Source organism: Apodemus sylvaticus, chromosome 11, assembly GCF_947179515.1.
Source record: "Apodemus sylvaticus chromosome 11, mApoSyl1.1, whole genome shotgun sequence".
NCBI lineage: Eukaryota > Metazoa > Chordata > Mammalia > Rodentia > Muridae > Apodemus > Apodemus sylvaticus.
This window is the reverse complement of record NC_067482.1, coordinates 2,509,292-2,526,677: the sequence shown is the minus strand read 5'-3', so window position 1 is coordinate 2,526,677 and position 17,386 is coordinate 2,509,292. Positions and strand designations below refer to the sequence as shown.

The window sequence follows — 17,386 nt, the reverse complement described above, 5'->3', positions numbered from 1 at the left end:
TAAACCATAAAATGTAAGCAAAAGGTCAATAAGGTTAAAAACATTGCCCAGGCAGAGATATGAGTCAAAAAACAAAAACAAATAACAAAACAAAACAAAACCTCTAAAGTACAATTGAGTTCATTTTGTGTTGGCCATCTACTGCTGGACATCGGGCCTACCATTAATTAAGAATGGTTTGAATTTTACTCCCCTAGAGAAAACAAAATTTTCCTTTGCAGGTGGTTATAAGTTGGATATAGCTTCTGGGTTAGGGATAGTAGCTTGAGATCAGTACAGGGACCCCATCTGGCTAAGATCTGTGCAGGCCGTTAGTGATGCCACAGTCTATGAGTTCCTATTTGTGTCAGTCCTGTTGGGTCTGGAAGACCTTGTTCTCTTGGTGTCTTCCATTCCTCGCTGGTTCCCACTGGCTCCACAGTGTTTCCTGAGCCTAGAGATGAGAGATTTGATGAGATGTCCCATTTAAGACTGAGTTCCAAGGTGTGTCAGTCTGCACGTTGTGCACTGTGGGCCTCTGTTTATTCACATCTACTGCAGCAGAAGCTTCTCTGAGGAGGGCTGAGTCAGGCCATGATCTATGGGTACAGCAAAATGTAATGTCCTTAGGAGACATTATATTGCTGTGTCCCTGTAGCAGAGCAGAAGTATTTGGTTTTACCCTAAGCCATGGCCTATCTAGTATCAGGTTCTTGGTCATCCAGGTAACGTCAGGCCTGGGTTCCATCTCATGGGGTGGGCCTTAATTCCAACCAGGCAGTGATTTGTCATGTCCACAAGTTTGGTGCCACCTGTGCATATCTTACATCCAGATCACAATTGTAGACCTCAGGGTTTGCAACTGGTTGGTGGTTACCTCTCTTCTCCGGTAGTGTGCAGACGGTCTCCAGTGCCATGAACACGAGTGAATGGGGTGGAGGCTGTGGTTAGGCCCCAGTTTGCCCTCCTCCCCAGGTTCAGTGAGTTCTGTAAGTGTTGTCATCATCAGCAGGGCTTTGCCATCTTAAGTAACTTTTGCTGTCTTGTGTCTCCACACAACTCCTCAAATGGCCCCTTGCTTTAACTGTTCCCACCCGATTTGACCCTCCTGTCCCTGCTTTCCCTGCCCACTGTCCATCCATAACTGTCTATTCTATTTCCCCTTCCTAGAGAGATGCTTCCCTCCCCTCGGTCCTTTACTCTATAACTCTATGTAACTCCATATTGCTCCCTGTTTACTGACTGTGTAACAGCTAAGATTCACATGTAAGTGAACACATAACACATGTACCTCATTTGTCTCTCTGCATCTGGGTTGCCTCACTTGGAATGATTTTTTTCTATCTCTATCCATTTTCCTGTGATTGTCATGATTTCATTTTTAATAGCTGAGTAATATTCCATTGTGTACATGCACTACATTTTTCTAATCTATTCATCCATTGACAGACATCTATTGCTATTTCCAGTTCTTGACTATTATAAATATAATATCTATGAATATTGTTTATAGCAAGTGTCTTTGGGTATGTGTCAAACAGTGGTACTGCTGGGTCTTGAGGTAGATGTGTTCCTTGCTCCCTGAAGAGCCACCACACTGATTTCCACAGTGGCTGTACAAGTGTGCACTCCAGCAGTGACTTGAGTGTTCTAGTACCCTTGCTCCACATGCCTGCCAGCATGAGCTGTCATTTGTACTTGATGTTGTTATTCTGATGGGTATAGGATGAAATCTCAGAGGAGTTATGATTTCATTTCCCTGATGACTAAGGATGTTTATCATTTCTTTAAGTGCTTCTCAGACATTTGTATTTGAGAATTCCGTTTAGATATTTAGTCCATTGCTAAATTGGATGGTTTCTGATATCTAGTTGTTTCAGTTCTTTATATGCTTTTGATATTAGCCATCTACTGGATGTGTAGTAGTTGATAAAAATCTTTCCTATTCTGTGGGCTGCCCCTTTGTCCCAATGATGGTACCTTCTACCATACAGAGCATCTTGGTTTCATGAGGTTCTGTGTATTAATTGCTGTTCTTAGTGCCTATGCTAAGGGTGTTCTGTCCAGGAAGTCTTCCTGTGCTAATGAGTTCAAGCCTGTCCCCACTTTCTCTTTGACCAGATTCAGTGTATCTGGCCTTATGTTGCGGCAGTTGATCCATCTGGAGTTGAGTTTTGTGCAGGATGATAAGTATGGATCTATTTGGATTCTTTTACATGCAGCTGTATAGTTTGACGAATACCATTTTTTTTGAAGATATGGTCCTTTTGTCCAGCTGTATTTTTGGATTCCTTGACAAAATTCAGGTATCCATAGCGTGTGAACTTTTATCAGAATTTTCAATTTGATTCCACTGATTTTATGCCTATGCTGTCCTGTGTTTATTATTCTTGTTCTATAGTATGACTTGAAATCTGGAATGGTGATAGATACCTCTAGTAGTTTGTTTGTTTTTTTTTAATATTCAGGATTTTTTTTAATATTCAGGATTTTTTTAGCTATCATGTGTGTGTGTGTGTGTTTCTATATGAAGCATAAAAATTAATGAAGAATATGGCTAGTCCAAAGAGACAAAGTGTGGAAAGAAAATGATGTTGAGGGATCAATAATCCTGGCCTTGGAAGTCTTGGGAACAGTTTAGAACTGGTGGTGGTGGTGGTGGTGGTGGTGTGTGTGTGTGTGTGTGTGTGTGTGTACCCATGCATGTGGAGACCAGAGGGGAACCTTGGATGTAATCAACCCTTATGAATGCTTTCCACCTTAAGATAGGCTCTCTCACTGGCCTGGAGATCACCAGTTAGGCTAGAGCAGGTATGCAGAGAGCCCCAGGAATCTTGCTTTGTTCACTTCCCCAGCACTAAGATTACAAGCAGTCTCCTTCTACCTCTCTCTGCTTTTTAATGAGGGTATTTGTGTGGCAAAGCACTTTACTGACTGAGCTATCTCTCCAGTCTCTACAGTTTAATTTCTTCCTTTTTAACGATGCTTTAAATAGTACTTTATTTTATTTTTATTTATGTGTATGGGCACAGATGCCCACACAGTCCAGAAGAGGATGTTGGACTCCATGGAGCTGGAGTTACATTGTGAGCACTGAACTCAGGTCCTCTGGAAAAGCAGTACATACTCTTAATGACTGAGCCATTTCTCCAGCTCTTGTAATTTCTTATAATAAATGTTATGTGCTTCTATTGTCCAGTGGCTAGCCACCAACCATATGTAGCCAGATGTTAGGCAGTTAGAGCTGGCTAAAAATATGTATGATCATTTATAGTACCCTATCAGTCATCAACCAATTTAGGATTGTGTGTGTCTCTGTATTAATGGGGATCAAACTCAGAACCTCACATGCAAGGTAAGTGCTTTACCACTAAACTCATACTTCAGCTCCTGATAAAGTTTTAAATGGCCAAGATAGAGATAGAAGATTTTATTTTCAAGAGAAGCTGATAAAAGGAATTAAAATGTAAATTTATTAATATAAGAACTTGGGGCTGGTGAGATGGCTCAGAAGGTAAAGGCACTTGCTGTTAAACCTGCCCGTCAGGATTAAGTTTCCAGAATCCACAAGATGGGAAGAGAGAACTGGCTAGAGGTTTTCCTCTGACCTGCACAAGCATGTGTACATGTACAACCATGCATGTGCTCACACAATAATAAATAACTTTTAAAGCTGGTTGTCTAGGCTTCCTTTTCATTGATACTTTAAAGAGTGAATTCTGCCTCTAACACTTTACATTGTTAAGGTTACATTGTTAAGGAAGGAAGGGGTTACATTCCCCTAAGAGAGCTTCTGCTCACCTTGTATTGTAAGTAGATAAATGCACGTCACAAACAGAAGCTTCCATCCCTCTAAAAACACCACGAAGAGTACCTGGAGGCCCATGCCTGTCATCCTGTCAGTACTCAGGAGGCTGAGCAAAGAATTGCCTTGACTTTGAGGCTCATTTGGGCTCCAGTAAGACCCTGTCTAAAAGAAAGAGAGAAAGAAAGAAATGAAGGAGAGAAAGGAAGGAAGGAAGGAAAGAAGGAAAAAGGAAAGAAACAAAGAAAGAAAGAGGGAAGGAGGGAGAAGAATTAAATAGCTGACAATTGGAAGGCAGAAGCAGAAAAATTAGGAATTCAGAACCATCCTAGACTAAATACTAAGCTTGAGGACTGGGATGCATACGTCCCTTCACCCTCAAGCCCCACCCCACACCACATAGCCAAGTTTGTTAGTATATGCCCATGGTCCAAAGTCTTGAGAGGTAGAAGCCTTAAGACTGTAGGGTCAGGAATTCTTGCTTATCCTTGGCTTTATGAAGCTAGGTTGAGCTACATAAAGCCTTGCCTCAAAAAGAAAAAAAAAAAAAAGAAAGAATAAAGAAAAAGTAAAAGAAAGGAAGGAAGGAAGAGAAAAAACAAACCAGGAAAGACTGTGATATTTGCACACTAGGAGAAGATATTTACAATACATAACAGCAAAGGCTTTGTGTTAAAAATATGTGACACTAGTGACAGACAGCACAGTAGAAATGTAGTTACAACACATTTCTACACATCAGATGTGTGTGGAGGGCAATGCCCATGTGACCAGTAAACACGAAGAGGGGCCTCACGTGACCCATCAGAGAAGCACAGTTAGCATCACTCTTTAGCCTCTTGCGCACATACAGATGGCGAATGTGGAAATAGGCTCAGACTCTAATATGGAGAGGAAGCGGCTGAAGAGTGGTTTGCACATTTTGGAAAGCAAGTGGTATCTTTTAAGTTGAATTCCTGCATATGATTTAGTTGCTTCACTTTGGGCTTATATATGACATGCACATATAACTCAGTGATGTCATGTCTGGGTTCATACGTGGCAAGTACATATGACTTGGTGATGTCACTTATGGGTTCATATATGGCATAAACATTCATATTTACATGTTTTTTGACAACAGTGTCAAACAACCCTAAAGTTTCAAATAAAATAGGTGGATGTGACCAGTATATACTATAATAACATCTATACTTAGGATGCTGAGGCAGGAAGCTTCCTGCAAGTTTGAGGATGGTCCTGGTCTACACAGTGAGACCTTGCTCAAGGAAAACTAAAACAGGAAAGAAAAGAAACTTTCTCCTGCAGTGAATTAGTTTAAGTGAGCAAAGCAATTCCTGAATATGCCTTATAAACATAACAATGAGGAAAGAGCCAAGTGAACCAGAGAACCTAAGAAGTAAGCAGTGCCGTGCCGCACCAGGCTGACACAGAGGTGAGAGCAGACTAAGACTGATAATGATCTGAACTTAATTCGTTTCAGCAGAGTGGTATTCTATCTTGGCTGTGCTTCAAGAATACAAGGAACTTTTCAAAAACTAACCCTGATTCTCATACACTAGAAAGAAAGGATAACACCTTCCTCCTGTGGCACTCCGGTTACATGTCTCCGTTGATAGCATAGCCTGTCTGTGTTCACACTGAGCACTGTCTGCAGGGCCCAAAAGGCAGAAGCAGCTTGTGTGGTGCTGGTGGCGAAGGTAAGGTGCAGTGCTTTAGTGGAGTGTCACGGGCTTTGAAAAGGAAGAAGGGGCTAGACAGATGACAGTGCTTGGGAGCTCTTGGTGCTTCCAGAGTTAATTCCAAGCACCCATCTTTATAGCTCATCATCTGCATCAGCCCTGCATCATCCAGTGCCTTCTTGCCTTTGTCTGGCCACTGAGGACACATGTACATAGAGCTATATACTCAAACACACACATACATAATAAATGATCTAAAAAATACAAACTTTTAAAGGAAAGAAATGGAAGCCAAAGTCATATATAGGTCAGGGTAGGTTTCTTAACCTAGCATGAACATTGTCCTGAGTTCAATCTACAGCACCACAGACGTGTGTAGGGTGGTGGTGGGGTGGTGGCTGACACCTGTGATGCCAGATCTCAGGAATCTGAAACAGGAAGTTTGCAAATTCCAGGCTAACCCTGGCTACATGGCAATGGAGAGAGGAGGAAAGGAAATCTGACATATTCTATAAACATGGATGAACCTTGAGGATTTTGAACTAAGTAAAATAAGCCATTTATTTAAAAATAAAATATGTTCACAAGATTACTGAGCAGGTAAATGTGCTTGCTGTCAAGTCTAACAGCCTGAGTTTGATCCCTGGGACCTACATAGTGAAGAGAAATTATTCCTACAAGCTGTCCTCTGACCTACACACACACACACACACACACACACACACACACACACACCACAAATATAATGAAAAATAAGGTGAATGCTGTGTGATTCCAACATGTAACATCTGGAGCGGTGCATTTCTGCTCTGGAAACAGAAGAGTCAGCCCTGGGTCTTGTGCTGCAGGCCTGTAACCCGAGCTCTCAAAAAGTTCAAGGCTCTTCTGGGCATAGTGAGATAAACCTTGTTCCCAGAATAATGACAACAGCAGAAATACAAGTTGTGGATGCCAAAGGGTGGGATAGAGATCGTTCAATGGATGTAGAATTTGAGTTTTGTGAGATAAAGAGATGGGAGACTGGCTTCAGGAAAACATGAACATGTGCAATAATAGTGAACTAAGGACTAACAGTTAAGACTGTTGCCATATGGACACAAGTCAAATGGAGACAAGCAAGTTGCACTGATGTCATATAAATGGCTCCTGAATTAGCTTCAACATACACATGCCATTTCTAATTCTGCTTACTGACTGGAGGAACTATCTTCCTGTTCTTAAAGTCTGAACTCTATCTCTACACAATAATGCCATCCAGGCATCTCAGAGCAGAGTGCACTAGAGAGCCAGGCCTTAACACTCACAGTTCTCTTCCAAATTTGTTTTCCAGTTATTTTAGTTATTACTGTCATTGGTGTTGAGGTTTGGACTAGGGCCTAGGCTTGGCTAAGCCCATGTCTCTGCCACTGAGGTATGCTGCTAGACCCTATATGAATTGGTGTGTGTGTGTGTGTGTGTGTGTGTGTGTGTGTGTGCATGCCATCCATCATGAAGCATGTGTGGAGGTCAGAGGACAAGTTGCAAGAGTCTTCTGAGCCATTTTGCTTATTTTTAGACCTAGTTATTTCGTGTGTGAAAGCAAAGGCCAGAGGACAACTTGTGAGTGTTGCTGACTTGGAATTTTAAATAAATTATTTAAATCACAAGTCAATTTTTGGGGGTGGGAGAATTAACTAAAAACTCTTTCAGTCTTCTCCTGTGTTGAATGAACAATCACAGGACACCTAAACCTTTATCCTTCCTGGTTATTCTTTTTTCTTAGGAATTTGTAGACTTTTCCTGCTAAGACCTCAATTTGTATTTTTGAAGAACAGAAAGAAATTCTGTGAAGTGTTGAAATAATTTAAACCATCTAAGACCAAGACATACATAATGAAACAATGCATACTATTTATATAAAAAAGGTTAGTATTTGTTTAAAAATTTGTGGGGTTTTTTGGTTTGTTTTCTTTCTTTTTCTTTTTCTTTTCTTTCTTTCTTTTTTTTTTTTTTGAGGGGGGAAGGAGATGTTTTTGTTTTTGAGACAGGCTTTCACTATGTAGACTTGGTTGGTCTGGAACTCGTTATATAGACCAGGCTGGCCCTGTATTTACAGAGATCTGCTTGTTTCTGCTTCCTGAGTGCTAGGAAGGTGTGCACCATCATGCCTGGACATTTAAACAAATATTTATAAATGTTTCTAAATGAACATTTAAACAAAATGTGCAGTGTCTTAATGTGGATTATGTGTGCCTGTAATCCTAATACTCAGGAGGCCTGGGAGACCCATCCCCCAACAGCAGCATCCCAAAGCCAGGCTTGGTGGTACACTACTATAGTGAGCTCCAGGCCAGCCCCAGAAACAGTGAGACCCTGTCTAGAAAATAAAACAATAGTTACTTTTTTTTCTTGAATAAAACCTTTGGGCTCTTATAAACAGCTATTTTAAATTACTCATTTTAAAAAAATTTTTTCAGGACATGTCCTCATAGACAGCTTTAAAATACCAGGATCTGAAGTGGTTGAGAATGTCTCTGCCAAGTCGGCAGACAGCTATTGTCAACCCCCCTCCACCAGAGTACATAAACACTAAGAAAAGCGGGCGGTTGACGAACCAGCTGCAGTTCCTGCAGAGAGTTGTCCTGAAGGCTCTCTGGAAGCACAGTTTCTCCTGGCCTTTCCAACAGCCTGTGGATGCTGTGAAACTAAAGCTGCCGGTAAGCACTTTACGACATGTTAATTTTAAAATAGCTTTTTTTTTTTAATGTGTGTATGTGTGTGCATGTATGTATGTGTGGGTGCATACATGCATGTGTGCACATTTCAACATACTAGTGTAGGTCAGAGGACAGGTTGGGGGAGGGGCAATTCTCTTCCTACACCCTGGGTTCCAGAGACTGAGTTCAGGTTGTCAGGCCCATGGGGTTAGTACTGTCCCTACTAAGCCATCACTGGCTCAGATCTCAGGGGCTTGAATCTAGGTAGAAGGGGAACCTTCTAAGGAGCCCTGAAGCCACATGGTAGTGGACTAGAAGGAGAAAACTCATTTTCAAGATATAACCTGTGGAGACTTAGTGTGCTTTTTCATAAGGCACCTTAATTAGGAATGAGCATTTGATGAAATAAGGGAGAGAACTGTCACCAAGATGCAGAAGCCAAATCTGCTCCAGGACCTGCAGGTATCAGAGCTACCAGCATGCATGGTCTCTGTGGGAGGTGGGAGATGGGGATCTGGAAGATGCTCCTTTCAAGCCTTTATCAGATAATTCTGGGAAATAGAGGCTAAGTTCCCCTCAGAGCTAAGCTCCAGAGGAAGCAATTTAAAATTTTAAAAGCCACATTGAAAAGCGCAGACACTCCCCACATGCTGTGGTATGTGTGTGCAGGTCAGAGGACAGCAGTCAACTCTCAGGACTCAGTTCTGGCCTTCCACCTTACTGTCTGCTGCTGTACCCCACACACTCCAGGCAGGCCAGCAGGCTGTCTGTGTCTCCCACCTCTCCATGGGAGCACTGAGATTACAGATGTGTACCACCACATCTGGCTTTTATATGGTTCCAGGGGGCACAGCTCAGCCATCAAGCTTGTATAGCTCATACTTTCACCAACCGAGCCATCTCCCTGGTCCGCAGTCTGTTAAACTTCATTGTTTATCTGCTTGGGTATTTTACACGTCGATTTTAAAAAGAAAAATCTTACAACTATCTATAAGAAAAAATTAGTTGGGAGTGTAGAGACAGCTCAGTGTTAGGAAGAACGGTGCACTCCCAGAGGACCTGGATTCGATTCCCATCACCCAAATGGTGGCTTACACTGTATCTCAGTCCCAGAGATGCACTGAGAGCTGATGGAGACCCAGTGGGAATGTCGGGGATCTGGTGCCCTCTCTGCCTCTGTGGGCACCAGGCACGCATTTGTTCCACAGACTTTCATGCAGGCAAAGCATTCATACATAAACGATGTTTAACTTATTAATATTGTGAAATATACATAATTACACACTTGATTATTCAGAACCTCTGAAGACTGCCTCTCCTTCCCCTACTTCCTACATGAAACCTAATGATCTGAATGTGATATTCTCATTTTGACAGTTCAAGGTGAAATGTGTAAGTTTTCTTGTAGAACATGCCATGGCTGCCTTCTGATGAAGGCTTTTCGTGTCACACATCACGTTCAACTTTAAGTCTCACTTGAGTTTTTAATCATATAATAACAGAATGATTTATGACACAGTCAGTAAGTCAAAGAACTGGGATTTCCCCCAAGTCTGTCAGGTTCCATAAATACTGCCCCTCATCATCCTCTTCATTTTGTATTTTTCAAAAATAATTTAAAATCTTGTTTTGCCAATGTGTGCATGCAGATATACCAAGGCAGGAACATGGGAATTGGGGGACAGCTTTTGGGAGTCTGTTCTCTCTTTCCACCATGTGGGCCCTGCAGTGCCGAGTAAGTCAGGTGGCCAGGCTTAGTGGTGAGCCCTTTATGATCTAAGCAACCTGTCAGCACCGCCTGCCTCGTAATCTTTAGAAGCCTCTCCTTTCTTCTGAGAAGTAATGCTGTGACAACTAGCCTTGGCTTTTGTTCCTAAAGGTTCAGGCTTCCAGGCTATTGACAAAGGTAATAAATAGTTTGAACTCCTTAGTTAGAAGTGTACAGTTTATAAATGGTTTAAATCCATAGTTGTATCAAATTCCTTTTTTACATTTAATGGTACTATACTGAACCCAGTGCCTCAAAGCATACTAAATGAGTATGCATACCACTGAGCTACATCTCCAGGCCGCTTTAAATATATATTATTAATTTATTGTGGTGCTGGGGAGGGTCTTGTGCATGTTTTATGAGCTCTCTACCTCGGAACTACACCCTCATTCTAATAATAAAACTTGTTCAAACCTACAGGACTATTACACCATCATAAAAACCCCAATGGATTTAAATACAATTAAGAAGCGGTTGGAAAATAAGTATTATGAGAAGGCTTCTGAATGCATAGAAGACTTCAACACAATGTTCTCAAACTGCTACTTATACAACAAGGTATGGCAGTTATCACACTGCCTCTTCTTTGCTGTTGTGTGTAACAAGTATGATTTCAGAGTCCAGGTCCTGATTAGAAGTGTTTCAGTGTTGTTTTTAAGGGGAGGGGAGAGGGACAGTTTGAAACATAATTTCCATGTGCTGAAGTCAAACTTGAGATCTTCCTGCCCCAGCCTCTGGAGTGCTTGAATTATAGGCATGTTCATCATGTTCAGCTTACATATGTTTATTACATATACTGGTTTTGTAATATTTAGCTATTTTTCTCTAAGCGTGTGAACATGTGTAGAGGCCAGAGAATAGCATCAGGAGTCCATCTTCTCCTGTGGTTGGTTATGGGGCCAGACAGAGGTCATTGGGCTCACATGGCAAGTGTTTTCACCAATTCTGAGCCCTCTCACTGGCCCTAATTTGCATATTTTAAGAAAAAATTTCTCATTGGATTTCATAATGTTCATAATTAATCTATTTTCTCAACTTGTTTTTCAGCCCATTGGCTGTAGTTTTGCCTGAAATGGGCCAAAGGAAAAAATGAAACACCAAAGCCAGACTGTAGCCCAGGAGGTTGAGACAGGAGGATTTTGTGAGTTTGAGGACAGCTTGGGTACAGTGTGAGACACTGTCTCAAGAAGAAAAGACACACTGGCGCGCTGGCTCTCTGTGGCCATTGTGCCATTGCCTCTGTCCTCTTGACGTCTTAGTCATGGCTGAGCGCCTGCTGACACGTTAATCTTGGTTAAACTCTAGCTGTAGCCTAAGTCGGATGCTCTGCAGTGCTGAGGACTGATCCCGACCCTGAAGTCTTACCAGGGTGTCCACGGTAGAAATGTTTCAGTGTCAGACTGCAGCTTTCACATTTCCCTAGTAGTAGCTTTGCTTTTCCTTAGCGGTGGGCACAGTAAGGCTAGGGCAACACTACAGGACGCAGATCTCAAACCCAGACCATACTCAGTGTGTAGGGTCCGTGACTCCCTCAGACGCCAAGAGCTGTGCTTGGCAATGCCTGCCTATTCAAGGGTAGAAATCCCAACTTCGGGCTCCTGTCTGTATTGCTGTGTTGGTCAGATTATACTTCTTTATCATTCAGAAAAACCACTCTGACCCGTTTTTAAAGTTGAGGGGTTGGATGCTAGAACTTAAATTCTTTCCTCCTACACTATTTTCTAAATAGAAAAGATAAGACCTGCTGAAGAGTGCTATGACATATTCTACAAAGCAATGTGGTGCAGCAGCCACTCTGTGTATCCTTAGCATACTTCCAACATGTTTTCTAGCCTGGAGATGACATCGTTGTTATGGCCCAAGCTCTAGAGAAGTTATTTATGCAGAAGTTATCTCAGATGCCACAAGAAGAGCAAGCTGTGGGTGGTAAGGAGAGAAAGAGAGGTAAGGTCGGAGTGCAGCACTGACACTGACACTCTGGTGGAACGTGTGTGTGTGTGTGTGTGTGTGTGTGTGTGTGTGTGTGTTAAAATAAAACATAAATAGAATCCTTCAAAAGACATAGACATGTGGAAGTCCTTTTATATCCAATTCTTTTGAAACAGTTTGCCCGTTTAAACAGTTTCCTCCTCCACCTTATTTACCTACCTGGGCGGCTGCTGTGCAAGTGTGCAGCCATGTTTCCAGTCACATGGTGATATTCATCAAATTGTCTCCCAGGTGATTGTAGCTGCTGTTGCTGTTCTCAGTGACTCTTGTATCTGTGTGCTGTGTCAATAAAAGGACCCAAAAGGACTGTAGCGGAGAACGAAATGTTATTGGGGCTAAGGTTGATTTCTCAGTTGAAAGTACTTTGTGACTAAGCTGTCTGTTATAACCCCCTTTCTTAATTTATATTTTGAGGTAGGGTTTCTCTAAGTTGTCCAGGGTGACCTTCAAGGTGTAGTCCTTCTACCTCTTCAATGGCCAGGATTACCAGCCTGCACCACCATCTCTGGCTATACTTCTTAGAGCTGATCATGTTATTTACACAAAGACATATAAAAGTAATCTTGGGGGCTGGAGAGATGGCTCAGCGGTTAAGAGCACTGACTGCTCTTCCAGGGGTCTTGAGTTCAATTCCCAGCACCCACATGGTGGTTCACAACCATCTGTAATGGGTTCTGATGCCTGCTTCTGGTGTGTCTGAAGGCAGTGTACTCACATATACATACAATAAAAAAAAAAAAAGCTGGGCTGTGTTGGTGCACGCCTGTAATTCCAGCACTCTAGGAGGCAGAGGCAGGCGGATTTCTGAGCTCAAGGCCAACCTGGTCTACAGAGTGAGTTCCAGGACAGCCAGGGCTATACAGAGAAACCCTGTCTTGAAAAAACCAAATCCCCCCCCCAAAAAAAAGAAAAAAAAGTAATCTTAATATTCAAGTAGGTTACTATAGAGCATCATCAAGTGTTGATTGATTTTGTATCACTAAAAATATTTATCTTTTGTGTTTGCAAACATTATACAATTTATAGTCAAATGGCTGGGGTACAGGAGATTGTAGTGGGTCTTTCTAGACATCATTTTTATTAATAGTACCTTTTCTTTGTTGACAGATTTTAAAGTGGGTTATGTCACTTGTGGGACTTTTCTCAATCAGTCGTGCGTGATATTCACTATAATCTCCTGTATTCCAGCCATTTAACTATAAATTGTATAATATTTGAACTGAAAAGACACTTTTTTATGTTGGATATATTTTTTATTTATATTTCAAATGTTATCCCCTTTCCCGGTCCTCCACCTCCCAGAAAGCCTTCTCCCTGCTTCTCCACCCACCTCACTCTCACCTCCCCACACTCAATTCCCCTACTCTGGGGCATCTATCCAGCCTTCATATGGCCAAGGACCTCTCCTCCCATTGATGCCTGACAAGGAAATCCTCTGCTACAAATGCAGCCAGAGCCATGTGTACCCTTGGTTGGTTGCTTAGTCCCTGGGAGCTCTGGGGGGCCTGGATAGTTATATTGTTCTTCCTATGAGTCCCTTCTGCTCCTTCAGTCCTTTCTCTTAACTCCTCCATTGGGGACCCCACACAGAGCAATGGTTGTCTGCTAGCATCCGCCTCTGTATTTGTAAGGCTCTGGCAGAGCCTCTCAGGAGACTGCCATATCAGGCTTCAAGCTTTTCTTTGAAAAGATACTTTTCAAGAAAGAAACTTTGAGGCACCACATGTGTGCATGCCTATGGAGACCTGAAGAGGGCGCCAGATCTGCTGGAAATGGAGTTCAGATGTTTATGAGCCAGCACGTGGTAGAAATCAAACCTGGGCGCTCGGGTTTAATCACTAACCATGGTTCCAACTCCTACATATTTAAAAAAAAAATTTCCTGCCCTTCCCTCTCTTCCTATTTTTGAGGCCGGATGTCATATCCCAGGCTGGCTTCAAACTGACACTCAGTGTTAGAGAGAATGGCCGTTTCTCTCACCTCTACTCTCTAAGTACTGGACCTGTGGGCAGAAAACATCATGCCAGCTCTTGTATGTCATCATTTTTTTCCTTCCTCTTTTTCTTTCTTTCTTTTTTTCTTTTTTCTTTTCCTTTCTTTTCTTTCTTTCTTTCTTTCTTTCTTTCTTTCTTTCTTTTTTGTTTTTTTTGAGATTTATTTATGTATTGTGGCAGATACAGGTACCTGCAGAGGCCAGAAGAGTTAAAGTTGTGAGCAGTTGTAAGCTGCCAGATATGGGTGCTGGGAGCCCAAACTCCAGTCCCCTGGAAGAGCAGGAAATACTCTTAACCACTAAGCTACTTCTCCAGCCCCTTGAATGTTTGTTTTAAGAAGCATTTAATATATTTTTTTCTTGTTCCAGGAGTCAGGATCGAAGCTAAGGTCTTGGTAGGCAAAGTCTGTGTCTATCACAGAACTATATCCCAAATCCTTTTGGTTTTTCTATCAAGACAGGGTCTCATTAAGTTGCCCAGGCTAGCTCCTCTGTGTCAGCCTCCTTTTTAGATGGGATTAAAGGCATATTACAACTATGCTCAGTAAGACTTTTCCAGCATGTTGATTGTGCAAACACTGTCTGATGCCTGTGCTCACAGTCCCCTCCCGTTATGTTATTTCCTCCCCAACCGGGTATTGGTGGCTATTGGTGGCTCTCACATCAATGGCCTGCCCAGCAACCCGCAGCAACATGGCAGTCTGTTCTTGGCTTTGTGAGGAGGCTTTGAGTGGGTTTGAGGGTCGACCTGCTAATTAGTGTTCCAGTAGTAAGCACGGGGCTCTTCTCCCCTCTGCTCTCTTCTGCTCATTTTCCTGGTGGCAGACATTCTGTCTGGATTAAGGTAGAATGGCAAAGCAATTTTTCTTTCCTATTTCTTTTCCTTTTCCGATGAGATCTTATAGACGGCAGGCTGGCCTGTAATTCCTTATAGAAGCTATGGCTGCCCTTGAGCTTCTGATTCTCCTGCCTTGACCTTGCTCAGAGCTGATGACAGGCATGCATCACCATGCCCAGCTCTCTCTTTTAAAAATGGAATTGTGATGTTCATTTCTGTAACTTTATTTATGTGTATATGTTTAGGTCTGCATTTCAGTCCCTGAGCGCATGTGTGCACACTGCGCCAGGGGAGGCCAGAAGCAGGGTTAGGCCTCCTAGAGCTAGAGTTGCCCGAGTTGCAGACTCGTGAGCTGCCCGGTGTGTGTGCTGGAAACCAGGCTCAAGTCCTATGCAAGAGCAGCCAGTGTCCTTAGCCCCGCCCCTCCACTCCAGCCCGATTTGCGTTTTCCTGATGACTAGCTATTGAGCACCTTTTCTGGTATTTGCTCATACTTCCATTCTTGACAAGTGGCTTTTCAGTTCATCTCTCCACTTATAGCTGAATTATTCATGTTAGTTCTTAGAAGTTTTTAAAAAAGATTGTTATAAAAAAAGATACCTGTGTGTGTGTGTGTGTGTGTGTGTGTGTGTGTGTGTGTGCTTCTGTGTACTGTGTGTGTTCTGGTATCTCTGTTTAGAATTAGACGACTGTAGCTAGGTAGATTTATTTCTGGATTCCATATGCTATTTGTTGTTGTTGTTATTCTTTACATTTTATTGTTACTTGCTTTCTTTGGCCTTCAACACACCTGGCTTAAATTTAACTTTCCCAAAATTATATTTTAGAGCTTTTGATATTGAGGTTTTTCAACTTTAAGCACTTTTTATGTCTCAGGGATTCAGCATCTTGGACCAATTCTTTTGGGTGTTATGACCAAGTTGTCAGCATTAGTGTACTGGGCCTATTTCCCAACTGAATTAGATTAGAATGGGAAATGAAACTATGGTGTTTTATATTTATCAGGCATTTGACTCTGGTTCACATTTCACTAGATATCCAACAAAAGATAGCAGTTCCCTGTGCTAAGGAACAAATTCCCTCCAAATCAGCTGAGAACATCTTTAAGCGGCAAGAGATTCCATCTGGGTTTCCTGACATCTCTCTCTCCCCCTTAAACATGGCACAAGAAGCTCCCCCCGCCTGTGACTCACAGACTCTGGTCCAAGTAAGTTTTGTGCGTGTGCGTGCGAGCCTATGCAAAGGTTCTGCCTTTTCCTAGAAACAAGGCCTCCCACTGAATCTGTAGCGAGGCTGGCAGCCAGCCGGTCCCAATCCTCCAGCTCCTTCCCTCACAGCACTGGAACTAGAGGTGTGGCCATGCCTGATTTTGTGGGGGAAAAAAAGGAGAAGGGGGTGGGGGGACAACAGCGGCCGGCAGGTCCCGCATATCAGAGCTCTGACACACAGAGCCTAAGGGGATAGGAAAAACCACAGGACCAAACCGCGATAAGGAGTGCTGGGCCCCGAAGGTCCATAGGACAGGGAGCTGCATGGCTAGCGGAGATTATTTCGGAGATTATTTCGCCTGGCGGGCGGAGCCGGCACCTGTTATGGGTGAAGCTGCTTAGCAGCAAGGTGGGTCCGCAGGCTGAGAGGAGGCTGGCTTAGATTCTTTCCCGTGGCGGCTGGAAACGCTGAGGCTTGCTCCAGGCTCTTACGCGGAGGGTTTAATGAGAGACAGTTTATAGTTTTATGCTTTATTATTAAAAGGGTAAAATGAAAAAAGCAGGAAGAGAAGATAGAGAGATGAGGGATGACCATGACCACATGGAAGAGAAAAGAAGAGATAGAGAAATAAAGAGCGAGATGAGAGAGCGGATAAGAGAGCGAGGAGGGGCGGGAAGCCTCCATTTATAGTAAGCTCGGTTACCTGGCAACCAGTACCGAGGGGCGGGAGGGGGGAGGGAAAGCCTGGCTGTGGCCAGGTGACTGCAGAGGTGGAGTCCAGCCAGAACCCTAGGGCGTTGAGGCATGGCACATGTGACTGATGGCCGCAGGATTATGGAGTTGAGTCTCCGGAGTGGCCTTGCTCAACCAAGCTACACACACCACGGCCCCACAGAGCGTAAAGTCGGGCCTTTCTGTATGCACAGCAAGCATTGTGAGCTACTTAGCTTCACTGTGGCTTTAAACTTGTTTTACTTCTAAAATGTTTATACTTTTAAAAAATTGACAGGAGAATTGGTTGTCAGCATGGAGTCATTTTTAATATATTTTATATTTTTACTTTTTGTGCATGTGTGTGTTTGTGAATGTGTGTCTGTATGTCAGTCATATGTGTGGGTCACTTGGTGGACAGAAGAGAGCACAAAATTGCCTGAAGTGGAAGGTACAGGGGTTGTGATCCTGTTGCAAGGTGCCACATGCCATGTCTGCCCGTCTATTTGCCTGTCATGGATAACCACCTAGGGTGTTAACCAAATATTAGAGATTTCTAAAGTGAAATTTGGACCATTTTACTATCTCAGATGGTAGTTGCTATCAAAAGCTGTCCACTTTGATCCAAATTTGGAGGTATAGTCCTCAAAAGGCTACTGCAGAAGGATCACTACTTGAAGGACCATCTGGAATACATTTGAGAACAGCTTGGG

The 17,386-nt window shown here is 42.8% G+C and overlaps 1 protein-coding gene across 2 annotated transcripts in view; it reads left to right on the top strand.

Moving 5' to 3' along the window:
- The first annotated feature begins 7,973 nt into the window (after positions 1-7,973).
- The window catches only part of Brdt (bromodomain testis associated), a 40,838-nt gene continuing 31,425 nt past the window's right edge, over positions 7,974-17,386 (top strand). For both annotated transcript variants that reach the window (XM_052199260.1, XM_052199259.1), the window contains exons 1-4: positions 7,974-8,162; positions 10,354-10,491; positions 11,766-11,877; positions 15,788-15,960. In XM_052199260.1, coding sequence (XP_052055220.1) covers positions 7,974-8,162; positions 10,354-10,491; positions 11,766-11,877; positions 15,788-15,960 — 612 coding nt within the window. The remainder of the gene's footprint in view (positions 8,163-10,353; positions 10,492-11,765; positions 11,878-15,787; positions 15,961-17,386) is intronic.